The 12,368-nt window shown below is 37.2% G+C and overlaps 1 protein-coding gene across 2 annotated transcripts in view; it reads left to right on the top strand.

Moving 5' to 3' along the window:
- EHBP1 (EH domain binding protein 1) overlaps positions 1-12,368 on the top strand; it is a 326,557-nt gene that overhangs the window by 251,837 nt on the left and 62,352 nt on the right. For both annotated transcript variants that reach the window (XM_011987305.1, XM_011987303.1), the window contains one exon: positions 9,099-9,246. In XM_011987305.1, coding sequence (XP_011842695.1) covers positions 9,099-9,246 — 148 coding nt within the window. The remainder of the gene's footprint in view (positions 1-9,098; positions 9,247-12,368) is intronic.

The following is a 12,368-nucleotide window of genomic DNA, read 5'->3' as shown; positions in this document are numbered from 1 at the left end:
TCTTTTAGTTTACTACAAAATTGAGGAATTTCATGGACCATTTTGAGAACAGAATACTGTGAAATATTAGCAGCACTAAGTAAAACCTTTTAAAAAAAACATTTAGATAGGTTAAAATTTATTTAACTCAATTAATTAAAGTTCAATTACTAAGACTGTATGAAATAACGAAGACAAAACAAAAAAGCACAGGATGTTCTTGACGGAGGTAAAGGATGAAATGTGAGGGGTTTTTTTTGGTAGAAATAGAGTGCTTTTTTATGTTATAAACACAGTTTTAAAAAGAGTATGGATACAAACTACATTATTTGAAATAATATGTTTTTAAAGTTTTGTTAAAGCTTATTTCATGAAAATGTGTGTAGACATGTTTCTTAAATAGAAAGACTTCTCAATCTGTATTTTTCAGCAGACTGAGTAAAAGTATCTAATATTATGAAAGACACCCTTGGGTGGGTAATGATCTCAGCAGCTACACTGACAGTTTCTCATGTTCTAATTCACCTTCACAAATCCATGGCATCATTTTTTGGCTAAAGTAATGTCAGTTGGTGACATTTGCGGCAAGTATAAAAAGGACCCCCCATGGCAGCCATTTTTATTTGATTCTTAAGATCCAAAGGCTGCTGAAAGAACAATTGAATAAAGTTGGGGATTGGAGAAGCTTGATTTTCTTGTTCTCTGTGAAATGAAACTCCAGTCTTTTTCTTCCCTTTCCCCTTAAAAGCAAAAGTCTGCTAGGGGGTTGTAGCTGTGTCAAAGCCGCTGGGATGCCACTGCTGATCACTTTAATTACTACGACTAAGGAGGATAAAATTAAAAGTAGCACCATTGAAGCAGTGGAAGAAAGCTTGCCTAGATGTCGGTGAACTGTGAAATATAAAAATTGCATACCAATACATTTTTATGGAAAGGAAACGAATTACATTACTTATTCTTGAAGAGTTTGTCCTTAAATTGTCAAGTTTTACTAGTGCATCTATCTATGGCAGATTGTAGACCATTTCAGAATGATAAGGAAAATAGTAACTTGAAGACATGCTGTGAAAGGGCTAAATATTATTAAAGTTTATGTCCAAAGTGGTTAGTTCTGATCCATCTATATTTGAATATTTCAAATTCACTGGATTGAAACAGGACTCCTTTTGCACCGTAGCAGGACTTTTGCCTTATCTTGAAGATGTTAGCAAAGAGAACAGCAAAGCTTAAATACTTTTACCACTTTTCCAAAGGCTTTTAATTTAAGGTTGGGAACCTAAGTTTTAAGTGAATGTAAACAAATTAGCTGCTCATCATCTCTCTGTATTCAGTGGCACAAAGGGAAATTTAAACTGATTTGTATAACCCAAGTATACATAAAGAACTGGGACTTTAAAAAATCACAATCACTGTAGGGCCTCAGAAAATGCTCTGAATAGCAGTTATGTAATAGATAGGGCCAGTGCTTTGATATCAAACAGACACTGATTTTAATTCTTACTATGCCATTTACAAGATGTATGACCTTGGGTGGTATATTTAAGTGAGATTCAGTTTTTATCAAATTGGAAGGATAGCAGCTATCTCACAGAGTTGTAAGGAGTAAATGAGATAACACATATACATGTGCAAACACACAGGGCACAGAGCTAGTATTTACTAAAAAATTCGTTACAAATTATAAAAAGATAGTCATGGGGAGGGAGACCTCCCAGAACTACAGCTTCTATCAAACCCTCCAAAGAATACACATCCATCTTACAAAAGCAAGATTATCCTTTATAACTCAGTCTAACTCTAAATAATACCATATAGGAAAAGGTGAATGTCATCAGACCCATTCTTACAAATAGGAAGTCTAACTACTTCCATTTATTTAAGTCTATCTAGACTACATAAGTAAATGAAAGATATATGGGTTTCCTATGTATTGGATTTTTGAAGTGTACTTATCTCTTACGTAAGAGCAGTTTTCTAAGTTGCCTTGCCTCTGCAACCCAGTGAAAAGATTTTTTTTTTTCCAGCACACATGATAAACATGATTTACTTACAGCTATGAGTCACTGTCTTTTTTTGAATGTAGAATGGTCAAAGCAGCTTTCAAAAACACATTTCTTAGGTTTAGGCAAACTCATTGTCAGAAATGTTATGAACGTATTAGAGCAGTTTGTGTTGAACGCTATACAAAAATAATAAGATAATCATTGTCCCTACTCTCTGGTCATTTTATCCTTAGACATAAACAGTATGGCTATTTTGAGTTAAAAAAAATGCATAGATTGTACTGCTATCTATTCTTTCAGTATTATTGCAAAATATCTTTTAATGGAGCCTACATATAAAAATTAAAATGAACTAGTCTTACTTATGATGAACCTGGAGACTAATAAACTGAAAATTAGTGCTATCAATTAAACTAAAATTGGTGGCATAATCAATTACTATAATTACAAGCTTTTCCTTCATGACCTTAATAATTAACTTTTATTTTCTCAGTTGTTTTTTTGTCTTAAGGGAAGTTAAAGGGTGAGAAAACAAACAACACAGATACGCCATCCCACTGGAGAGCTTCAGGCCCAAGCAAAATTGTCTCCGTGGTGTTAGGACATTAGTAGAAAAGTAAATTAAGGCAATCTGATAGGGAGCTAGAATTCTGTCAATCAGGCTCAAGATTTTGTGCTGTGTCCATAAACTTTGTTTACTGTAGGGTTTTATGAGTTGTAACCTGCCCTTGCAGTCTGTTAATGAGGCTAAATCTTGCTACTTGAGAATTGAATTACAGCACACCTCTGGGCTAATGGTTATAAACAGAAAGTCCCATTAGGGCTACATTCTGATTTGTTCATTTGCATTTTTTTCTGTTGTATAGAGAACAATCATGAGTAAATAAGTACAAACAAACAATTTACATGGAAATTGATAAAGTGTTCCTAATTAGTATTTAGAGTTGGTTTTATTAATGATTGCCTACTTTAAATTGCACTCTTGGTAAGCTCTGGGAAAAATGTGCAGATGGGAGTATTGGGGGATAGAGAAGGTGATAGCTTGTGAGAAAAATTAGGTTGCCATTTCATATTCAGAAAACTAGAATCATTTATTTCATTTTAACTCAGTAAAAATGACCCTTCATTTTAGTTTGAATCACTAAATTCCAGCTATGTAAGAAGTTATTATTCAGTCAGTGAAATACACTTAAACTTAGTTGCCTGAGGCATATTAAATAATGGTTTTTTATTAGTACTCTTAACTTTTCATAAGTTTGAAAGATGAAAGTTTAGTAAAAGTTCCATTTTCCTCATTTGATCATATAATTTGATACTTTGGGAATCATATAGTTTAGTGGTTAAGAGCAGGGGCTCTGGAGTAAAACAGACCTGAGCTGAATACCTAGCTCTGACATCAGGTCTAGCTGTGGAATGCTGTGACTCTAAACTTAAATATTCTTACTGGTAAAAATAAAGATGTGAAAATTAAATATTATGCACATAAAGTACATAGCACATAAATGCTTAGAAGATAGCAGCAGCCATCATCAAACTCACCATTATCAATCCTGTAATTTCTTTTATTCCTAGTATATTTTTCAAGTTTAGAAACATTGATAGTGGGCCAGATGTGGTGGCTCATGCCTGTAATCCCTATACTTTGGGAGGCCAAGGTGCATGAATCACTTGAGCCCATGAGTTTGAGACCAGCCTGGGCAGCATGACAAAACCCCATCTCTACAGAATTACAAAAATTAGCCAGGCATGGTGGCACACACCTGTGGTCCCAGCTACTTGAGGTGGAGACAGGGCTGAGGTGGGAGAATCACCTGAGCCTGGGGAGGTCAGGGTTATGGTGAGCTATGATTGTGCCATTGCACTCCAGCCCAGGTAACAGAGTGAGATCCTGTCTCAAATTTAAAAAAGGAAAACAGAAATACTGATAGTAAACTGAGGATTTTTTTAATGTTATTCTTGCATCTTCGGTCTCACTATGCCTATTGCATACTATTCCTCACCTATGAATAAGCTTGTGTCTCCAGATACTAATAAAATTTCACTTGAATGTTAGACCTCTCTTCTTTTGCCCCTACCACAATATACACTTCAGGAAGCATACCATCACATTGCTTTGCTTTTTTGAGGCAGGGTCTTGCTATGTAGCCCAGTTGCCCAGGCTGGTCTTGAACTCCTGGACTCAAGCAGTCCTCCTGAGTAGCGGGGATTATAAGTGTGTGCCACCATGACTAGTCAAGATTATTTTTTAAAATAAATTTTATTATAAGAGTAGTATATGTGTATTATAGAAAATTAGCAAAGGAAGTCAAAAGAAAATACGAATGTCAAATTTTGATACCCAGATATCTTCACCATGACAACTTTGCATATACCCTTCCAAATCTCTTTCTATGCGTATGTTTCCTTAACTCTGACTTATTAAAATGATCAGGTCAGTTGTCTGCAATATCCTACCTTCTGGATCTATTTGGTGGTTTTCTTGCTGTGTCATTTATCATGCTTCTCTATCCCCTGTGCTTATGATAAACATGAAATTATATCTACAGTTTGAGTGGATTCACTTTAAACATTTTTGGTAGAATATTATAGGTGGTGTGCAGTTCATGTGCTTCATATCAAAAAACGTATAACATATGATTGACCCAACATTAATGATGCTAGATTCGTGGTCCCTAATCTCTGATCTAGTTCTTACCTCTCTTTTTACAGATTAGGTTTTCCCCTTGCAACTAAAAGTAATCTGTGTGTTGTTACTTAAGCATATGTCCCAGTTGTTACTGCTGTGTAACAGGCCACCCCAAACTTAGTGACGTAAAAAAAAAATGTCTTGCTGTTATGCTCTACAAATTCTGTAGGTCAGGACTTCAGACAGGGCATAGTGGGCATGCCTTGTCTCTGTTCCACATTGTCTGAGACATCAGCTAGGAAGACTTTAACAGTTGGGGGTGGCTCAAAATGGCTAGAGTCTGAGGTCATCTGAAGCCTTCTTCATTCACATGTCTGGACCTACGCCAGAAAGACTGAAGGCTGAATTTGGCTAGAATGGTCAACTGAAGCACCTACATGTAACTTAGTCTTCTCACTGTATGACTGCTGGGTTCCCAGAAAGAGGACAGAATATAAGATTTTCAAGAGAGCTTAGACAGAAGGGGTATGGCCTTTTCTGACCTAGCCTTGGAAATCACCTGCAACACTTCCACATTCTGTTTCTTACATATAAGTCACTAAAGCTGGCTCAGAAGAATTAAACTCTTCCTCTTATTGAGGGAGTGACAAGGTCACATTGCAGAAGAGCATTGGGATGAGCGATAACTGTTGTGGCCATCTTTGGAAAATACAGTTGGCTGCAGCATGACTATCCAGTTCCCCATCAGACATTTACCTAAGAGCTTTAATAACAGTTGATGATCCTTGCCAGAATCATTCATTATGATTTGCAAAGTGATTTTTTTTTATAATTCTACCTTTTAGGGGCATTATTAAATGATATCTTATAAAGTAGAGCTAGGCCGGGCATCGTGGCTCAAACCTGTAATCCCAGTGGGAGGGTGACTTGAGCCTAGGAGTTTGAGACCAACATGGGCAACACAGGGAGACCCTGTCGCTACAAAACCTTAAAAAAAAAAATTTTTTTTTAAACTATGGCCACGATGCCTGTAGTTCCAGCTACTCAGAAGGCTGAAGTGGGAGGATCGCGTGAGCCTGGGAGGTCAAGGCTGCGGTGAGCTGTGATTGCACCACTGCATTCCAGCTTGGATGGGTTTACCATATATATGTGTGTGTATATACACACACACACACACACACACACACACACACACACACACACACACATATATATAGTAGAGCTTTCCCTTATTGACTGAGACTATTTGGTTACTCTAAAATTCATTTCCCACTGGAAATACAAAATAATTTATTCTTTTCCTTCAATTACTACTTTGTAGGAGTTATTTCAAAGCTGCCTTAAATGGTAACAAATAAGTTTTTATATCCTTCTATGTTTTGAATATCATATTGCACTTGAATTTTCCTTGATTCTATGTGTGATCTCATTGATTCAATTCATTGCAGTCATTTTTCTTTTTGAGACTGAAATTGTCTCTCTACTTGGTTCTTCTAATTGGTTCCCTACTGGGAGCTTCAGGCTTGTCCCTGGGTCCATTGGGCATCCCCATTAACCTATCCCCATTAATTTTGATGGCTTACTTGATTTCTCAAGAAATTTGTGAAAAAAAAATTGCCTGGACATGAGTTCTACCCATTGGTTTCTACCTTTGTCCCTAATGATATGTCACCAAGTTTTGTTTTGTTTGTTTTTTAAGGCAACAGACTATTTGATGTGGTTTAAAATACATCGATGTCTCACCAAGTTTCGTTGCCCTTTTAAAATTTTCAGACTCATTAACCTCTAACATTGGCTGCAATTGATTACTCCTTTATCTTGAAAGCCTATGCTATTTTGATTATCTGGATACTTCAGTGTTCTAGTTCTCTTCTCCCTCTTTCTGTGTCCTCTTTTCAGTATATATCTTATCTGTATCTTACCTAGATATAGATAGATGTTTTCCATGTTTAATTCAGTGTCGCTCCTTTTTCTCTGGGGTACCTCTTCAAATGCTTTCATGGATTCCTATAACTCATCAGCTCTGTAGTCATAGTCTGACCTCACATCCTAGTATCCATTTTATTTCTCAATTACCTACTAACATCTTTACTCAGATTTCCTGCCAGCTTCTCAAACCCAATATGTCTTAGCACGGACTTTCTCTCCCTCGCTTCTTATAGTTCCTTTTAGTTTTTCTATTTCTATTATGAACATCACAGTTCTACTAGTTGCCTAAGTTAAAAATTTCTGAGTTTTTTTCCCTCCTTCTGCATCTGATGTTACCAAGAATTAGTGCCTTTAATTCTAATATATTATACTTTTCTCTTTCTATTCCCATTGCCACCATCTTAGTCTTGTATCTCAGTACAGTTTCCTTGGACTCTTATAAGAGCCTCGTAACTAGTCTATTGCCATCCTTCTATGCCAGTCTATTTTATGCACCATTGCCTGATTAATCTTTCTCAAATACACCTCTGATTGATGATTCCTCTAGACTTTAAAAAAAAAAAAAGACATGTGCATAAAAACAAAGCCCAGCAGTGGTCCCTGCTGTCTTTAGAATAAAATTAAAGCACCTCTCCTCTCCCTGTTGGACAGGGCCTTTAAAGTATCTCCCCAAATGTATTTTCCTTGCCTTGTCTATAACTGTTTTTGCCCTGTGTTCAGGAAAACTAGGTTATGTTTCCCCATATACCTTCTTGCCTCTATGTTTTTGTACTGTTCCTACCTCCTTGTCTCTCCTACACTGACCTACCTAACCACCAACTTCTATCTCTACCCATTCCAAATCCTACTCATTCTTCAGACCCAGCTTGAAATCCATGATGGCATGATGCATTCTGTTTGCCCCTCAGCCAAAAATGTTCTCCCTTTTCTGAACCCTTATGTCATTTTGATGATACTGCCTTAACATTGTTACTTTCTCTTTCCCTATATAAGTTTTTTGAGAGTATAAATAGTAAATAGTACATTCGCATGCTTGAAATGGTTATAGCACCTCGCACAAATTATGTACTAAAGACCAGAGATACAAAGGTAAATCAGATGTAGTTCAACTCTAATGTGGAGGCATCCCTACAAAGTTATAATGTAAATTGACAAGTATTGTTTAAAAAAATAACATACACACACAGACACACATAAAGTACTGAAGTAACATAGAGGAAGGATTACTTTATTTCTTAGGGAAGTAGTGGAGGGGATAGTCAGGGGAGGTTTGGTGGATTTAAACTGAATCTGGAAGAATGAGTAGAAATTAAATAAGGTAAGAGAAGCTCATTCCAAGAAAAAGAAGTGACACACTCAGAGCCACAAGTACATGAAGCTACATGATACAAACAATTCTGTATGAATAGATGTAAGGATTTATGGAGGTTCGGAGATGTTAAGGGGAGATAACCCAGGAAAGATATGTTGGGGCCAGATTATTTCAGTCTTTGTTTTATCATAGGAATGCCTTATTTTATATGCTTTTCAATTTACAAAGCAGTGTCACATTGATTATTTGCGATTCATAATAATCTTTTTTTTTTTTTTTGAGACAGAGTCTTGCTCTGTCGCCAGACCTGGAGTGCAGTGGCGTGATCTCGGCTCACTGCAACCTCCGCCTCCTGGGTTCAAGTGATTCTCCTGCCTCAGCCTCCCGAGTAGCTGGGACTACAGGCATGTGCCACCATGCCCAGCTAATTCTTTTGCATTTTTAGTAGAGACGGGGTTTCACCATGTTGGCCAGGATGGTCTCAATCTCTTGACCTTGTGATCCACCCGCCTTGGCCTCCCAAAGTGCTGGGATTACAGGTGTGAGCCACTGTGCCCAGCCAATAATCCTTTTTTTAGTAGTCAACAACTCTTTTACATGTCTAGTTATTTTAAATATCAGAAACCACATTAGATTTTAATTTTTCTTCTCAGTATACATTTGGGGAGAGAGGGAGTTACCAAAAAGAGAGGGAGTTACCAAAAAGAAAAACTTGTTGATAGTTTTTAAATCAAATTATATACTGATACACTATCCCTACTCTTACTCTAGCCCCCTAAATATGCCATTTCCTATATAGCATTTGATCAGCATAGTATAGCAGCATTTTCTGCTATCAAAGATGTCTTTTAGCCACTGCTCTGTGCCTTTTTTCAAAAATAACAAGTTAAATTCTATTCTTTAAAAATATGAATTAAAATTCTGTCCTCAGTATTGTGACTTTTTTCTGTAAGCTGGATTCTTTTATTAATAATAATTTCTGATATTTTCTCAGTGATATGTATTACCAAACATTCTTTAGTTTGTATTTTTAATGGACATTTTAATAAAATAATTTGTAAATGTTTTTAAAAATCTGATTCTAGGATGTCTTTTAAAAATGGTGTGACATCCAACTGATATAGAGCATCCTATTTATAATGTGGGCCAAGCACCATGCTGTAAACCAGTTACTATCATGATGATCAGATTGAAAATGAAATTGCATTTCTGTCAATTACTGAGTTGGCAACTGTTCAATATATCTTAGCAGCAAGATGAAGAGCGACGTCGGCAGCTGAGAGAGAGAGCTCGTCAGCTAATAGCAGAAGCTCGATCTGGAGTGAAGATGTCAGAACTTCCCAGCTATGGTGAAATGGCTGCAGAAAAGTTGAAAGAAAGGTCAAAGGCATGTGGAGGTGAGTTAAAGAATCTTGTATCATTCTACAGACAACCCAGAAATCCACAGTGGACCTTTTGGGACTTTTTATTCTTACTTCAAAAGGTTGCTTCAAAAATACAAAGTTTCTAACCTATTGATATGTTGCAAGACACCTAAAGGAAGCATAGTAAATTAGAAGATAACTGTTGCTGTTTTCCAAATCAACTGTTTGTCTTCATTTAAAAATACTCAAGAAGTCCTGTCTTAGAATATGCTTTTGTAAAAAACTCATACCTTGGTTTGTGATACCCCATGATTCCTCATTAATTGTATTAGGAGTATGTAAAATGTAATTGAGTCCCTAACATCTAAATCATAGCACGATTAGTGATGAGCTTGGTCGTGAAAGATTTTCATTTAAAACAAGATATTTAGAAAGTAGTTTTAACAATATTCTGGCATTATAGCCTGAGATGTTAGAAGTTTATAGAAGTCCCATCTCAGTTTCTTCTTAGTCTCCTTACTCTGAGAGGGTCTTCTTCAGTATCTGCAGAGATTAATCTAAGCTTGATGTTGGGACAGCGGCTGTATATATAATTAAAGATAATTTTAATTTTACCTTCTGAGATGCTCAATTTGGACATCTTTAATTTGGAACATTTTACATTTTTAAGAGGAGTATATTCAGAAGACTGTGAGCTTTTTATTTCGAAGGTATATAACCTACTTATCTACCAAAACATGGCAGATATTTGCCCTGAGTTAATCTTAGAATGCAAAGATCACCCTGAAGAGTAGGCAAGTGAAGACTCGAATAAGACCTTAAAGCAGCCGTCCCCAACATTTTTGGCACCAGGAACTGGTTTTGTGGAAGACAATTTTTCCACGGACCAGGAGGGTAAGGAGGGATGGTTTCAGGATGAAGCTGTTTCACCTCAGATCATCAGGCATTAGTTAGATTCTCATAAGGAGCATACAACCTAGATCCCTCACATGTGCAGTTCACAATATGGTTCATGTTCCTGTGAGAATCTAATGCCGCCGCTGATCTGACAGGAGGCTGAACTCAGGAGGTAATGCTCACTCGCCCTGTTAGGCCAGGTTCTTAATAGGCCACAGACTGGTACTGGTCCATGGCCCTAGGTTTGAGGACCCCTGCCTAAAAGGGCTGAAACAAAGATAAGCTATTCTTAGGTCAATGATAAGTTTCCTCAAAGTAAACAGAAACTTACTGCTGTTATATCTTATTGATTCCTTATGTTAAAAGCTTACTGTAGAAAATTCTAATGCTTATAACATCTAACCTTCCATCTCATACATCTGAAAGCTTCTTCCTCACACAGCTATGTATCTGTCTCTCTGGTCTTCTCAGAATGTCTATATCTTAGTGAAGCCCACCTTGCCGGGTGCAGTGCCTCACGCCTGTAATCCCAACACTCTGGGAGGCAAAGGTGGGAGAATCACTTGAACCCAGGAGTTCGAGACCAGCCTGGGCAATATCACGGGACCCTAATGCTACAAAAAACAACAAAAAAAATTATTTTAATTTTTTTCACTTTTTTTTTTTTTTTAATTAAATCATTACCTTCAACCAACTCATGCCCACTACAAAAAATTTTTTTTTAATTAACCAGGCATGGTGGCACACACCTGCAGTCCCACCACTTAGGAGGCTGAATTGGGAGGATCACTTGAGTTCAGGAAGTTGAGGCAGTGAGCTGTGATCATGTGACTGTCCTCCAGCCTGGGTGACAGAGTGAGATGCTGTCTCAAAAAAAAAAAAAAAAGAATTCTTCATCTTCCCTTTTTGATTGCTATCATGCAGGATTTTTATTGCAATTTCTACATTCTCTACTACAGTTTCAGTTTTATAGTAAGATCAGTAATTATTCACAGCTACATTTGTGTAATACTATGACAATTTGCTGTCATTTATCATTAATAATTAGATGCTTCTTTTATCTTAAAAATCTCTACACATTCTAAGTAAGTCTTAATAAATCTTTGCCTCCTTATATCTTTGAATCATAGAAAAACCCCATGTTCTTATGCTCCAGATAGGCTTCCTGAAGCTATTAATGCCACCTTCCTGTGGCATCATAAAACCATGTAGGAGAACAAGTAATAATAGGATGAAGGGGCATTTGGTATCTATTTTTTGTTTTTCCCAGTAGTGAGCAGATAACAATGCTAAATGACTTGTAAACTCTGGGAACGCTAAGAATTAAAAATCCTATTAATGATATGGGATGTGTCAGCTATATAGTTAGTCCTGTCTTTATAATCCGACTACACTTGAGACTAAGCCAGGACTAGACTAGGCAAGGAGACTGTCAGTGTTACAACCCAAAGTGTGGTTGCTACCTGATAATGAGGGACAGTAAAGATCTGAATTTGCCATCATTCAACAGTCAAAGTAAACAAAGGACAAGTGAGGATTGGATCTATAGAGTTGGCAAGGAAATACAGACTAGAACAAGGAAAACCAGATGAAATGAAGAAGGGGCAGGGTTTGACAAATGACTTATGAGAACCTCCTGAGGAGTCAGGTTTCTTATTCCTGAAGGAGAACAAAGTGACCAGGGTCTATTTTTCCCATAGGACACAGCATACCTTGGATGTTGGAAGCAGCTACATATCAAATGGTAGTCTGTTTGTGAGAACTAAGGTTGACCTGAGACAAATGACACAGGCCTATTTCCTGTCCTCAGTGGTGGGTCTTGGCCTGTCTTCATAAAGGGATATGGAACAAACTAGGTCTCCTCTGGCCTCAAGGTCTAAGCCTTAGCTATTGAGAGTGAGAGTTGTGGAGAAATCTTTAGGACAAGGAGGAAGGTAAAATTCCTTTTGAAATTCAATGATTCATATACATTTATTTATCACACAGTGCCAGCCACTGTGCTTGGCCAGGATTTGGCAAACATCCTGGAAAGGGCCAGAACACTGCAGGTTTTGTAAGCCATGTGCTCTCTGTCCCTGCTACTCAGTTCTGCCCTTTGTAGCCTGAACTGCCCTTTGCAGTCTTGAACAATATATGAATGAATGAGCCTGGTTGTTATTTACCTTCAGAAGACAGTAGGCTGGATGTTGCCCCTGGCCTGTAGTTTGCTCACCCTTGCATAGCAAATTCAAAAATCACTTGAGTTCAGAGGAGTCTAA

Source organism: Mandrillus leucophaeus, unplaced genomic scaffold (assembly GCF_000951045.1).
Source record: "Mandrillus leucophaeus isolate KB7577 unplaced genomic scaffold, Mleu.le_1.0 Scaffold307, whole genome shotgun sequence".
NCBI classification, from domain to species: Eukaryota; Metazoa; Chordata; class Mammalia; order Primates; family Cercopithecidae; genus Mandrillus; species Mandrillus leucophaeus.
Note: the sequence above shows the minus strand (reverse complement) of the source record. Positions and strands in the feature narration are given on the sequence as shown.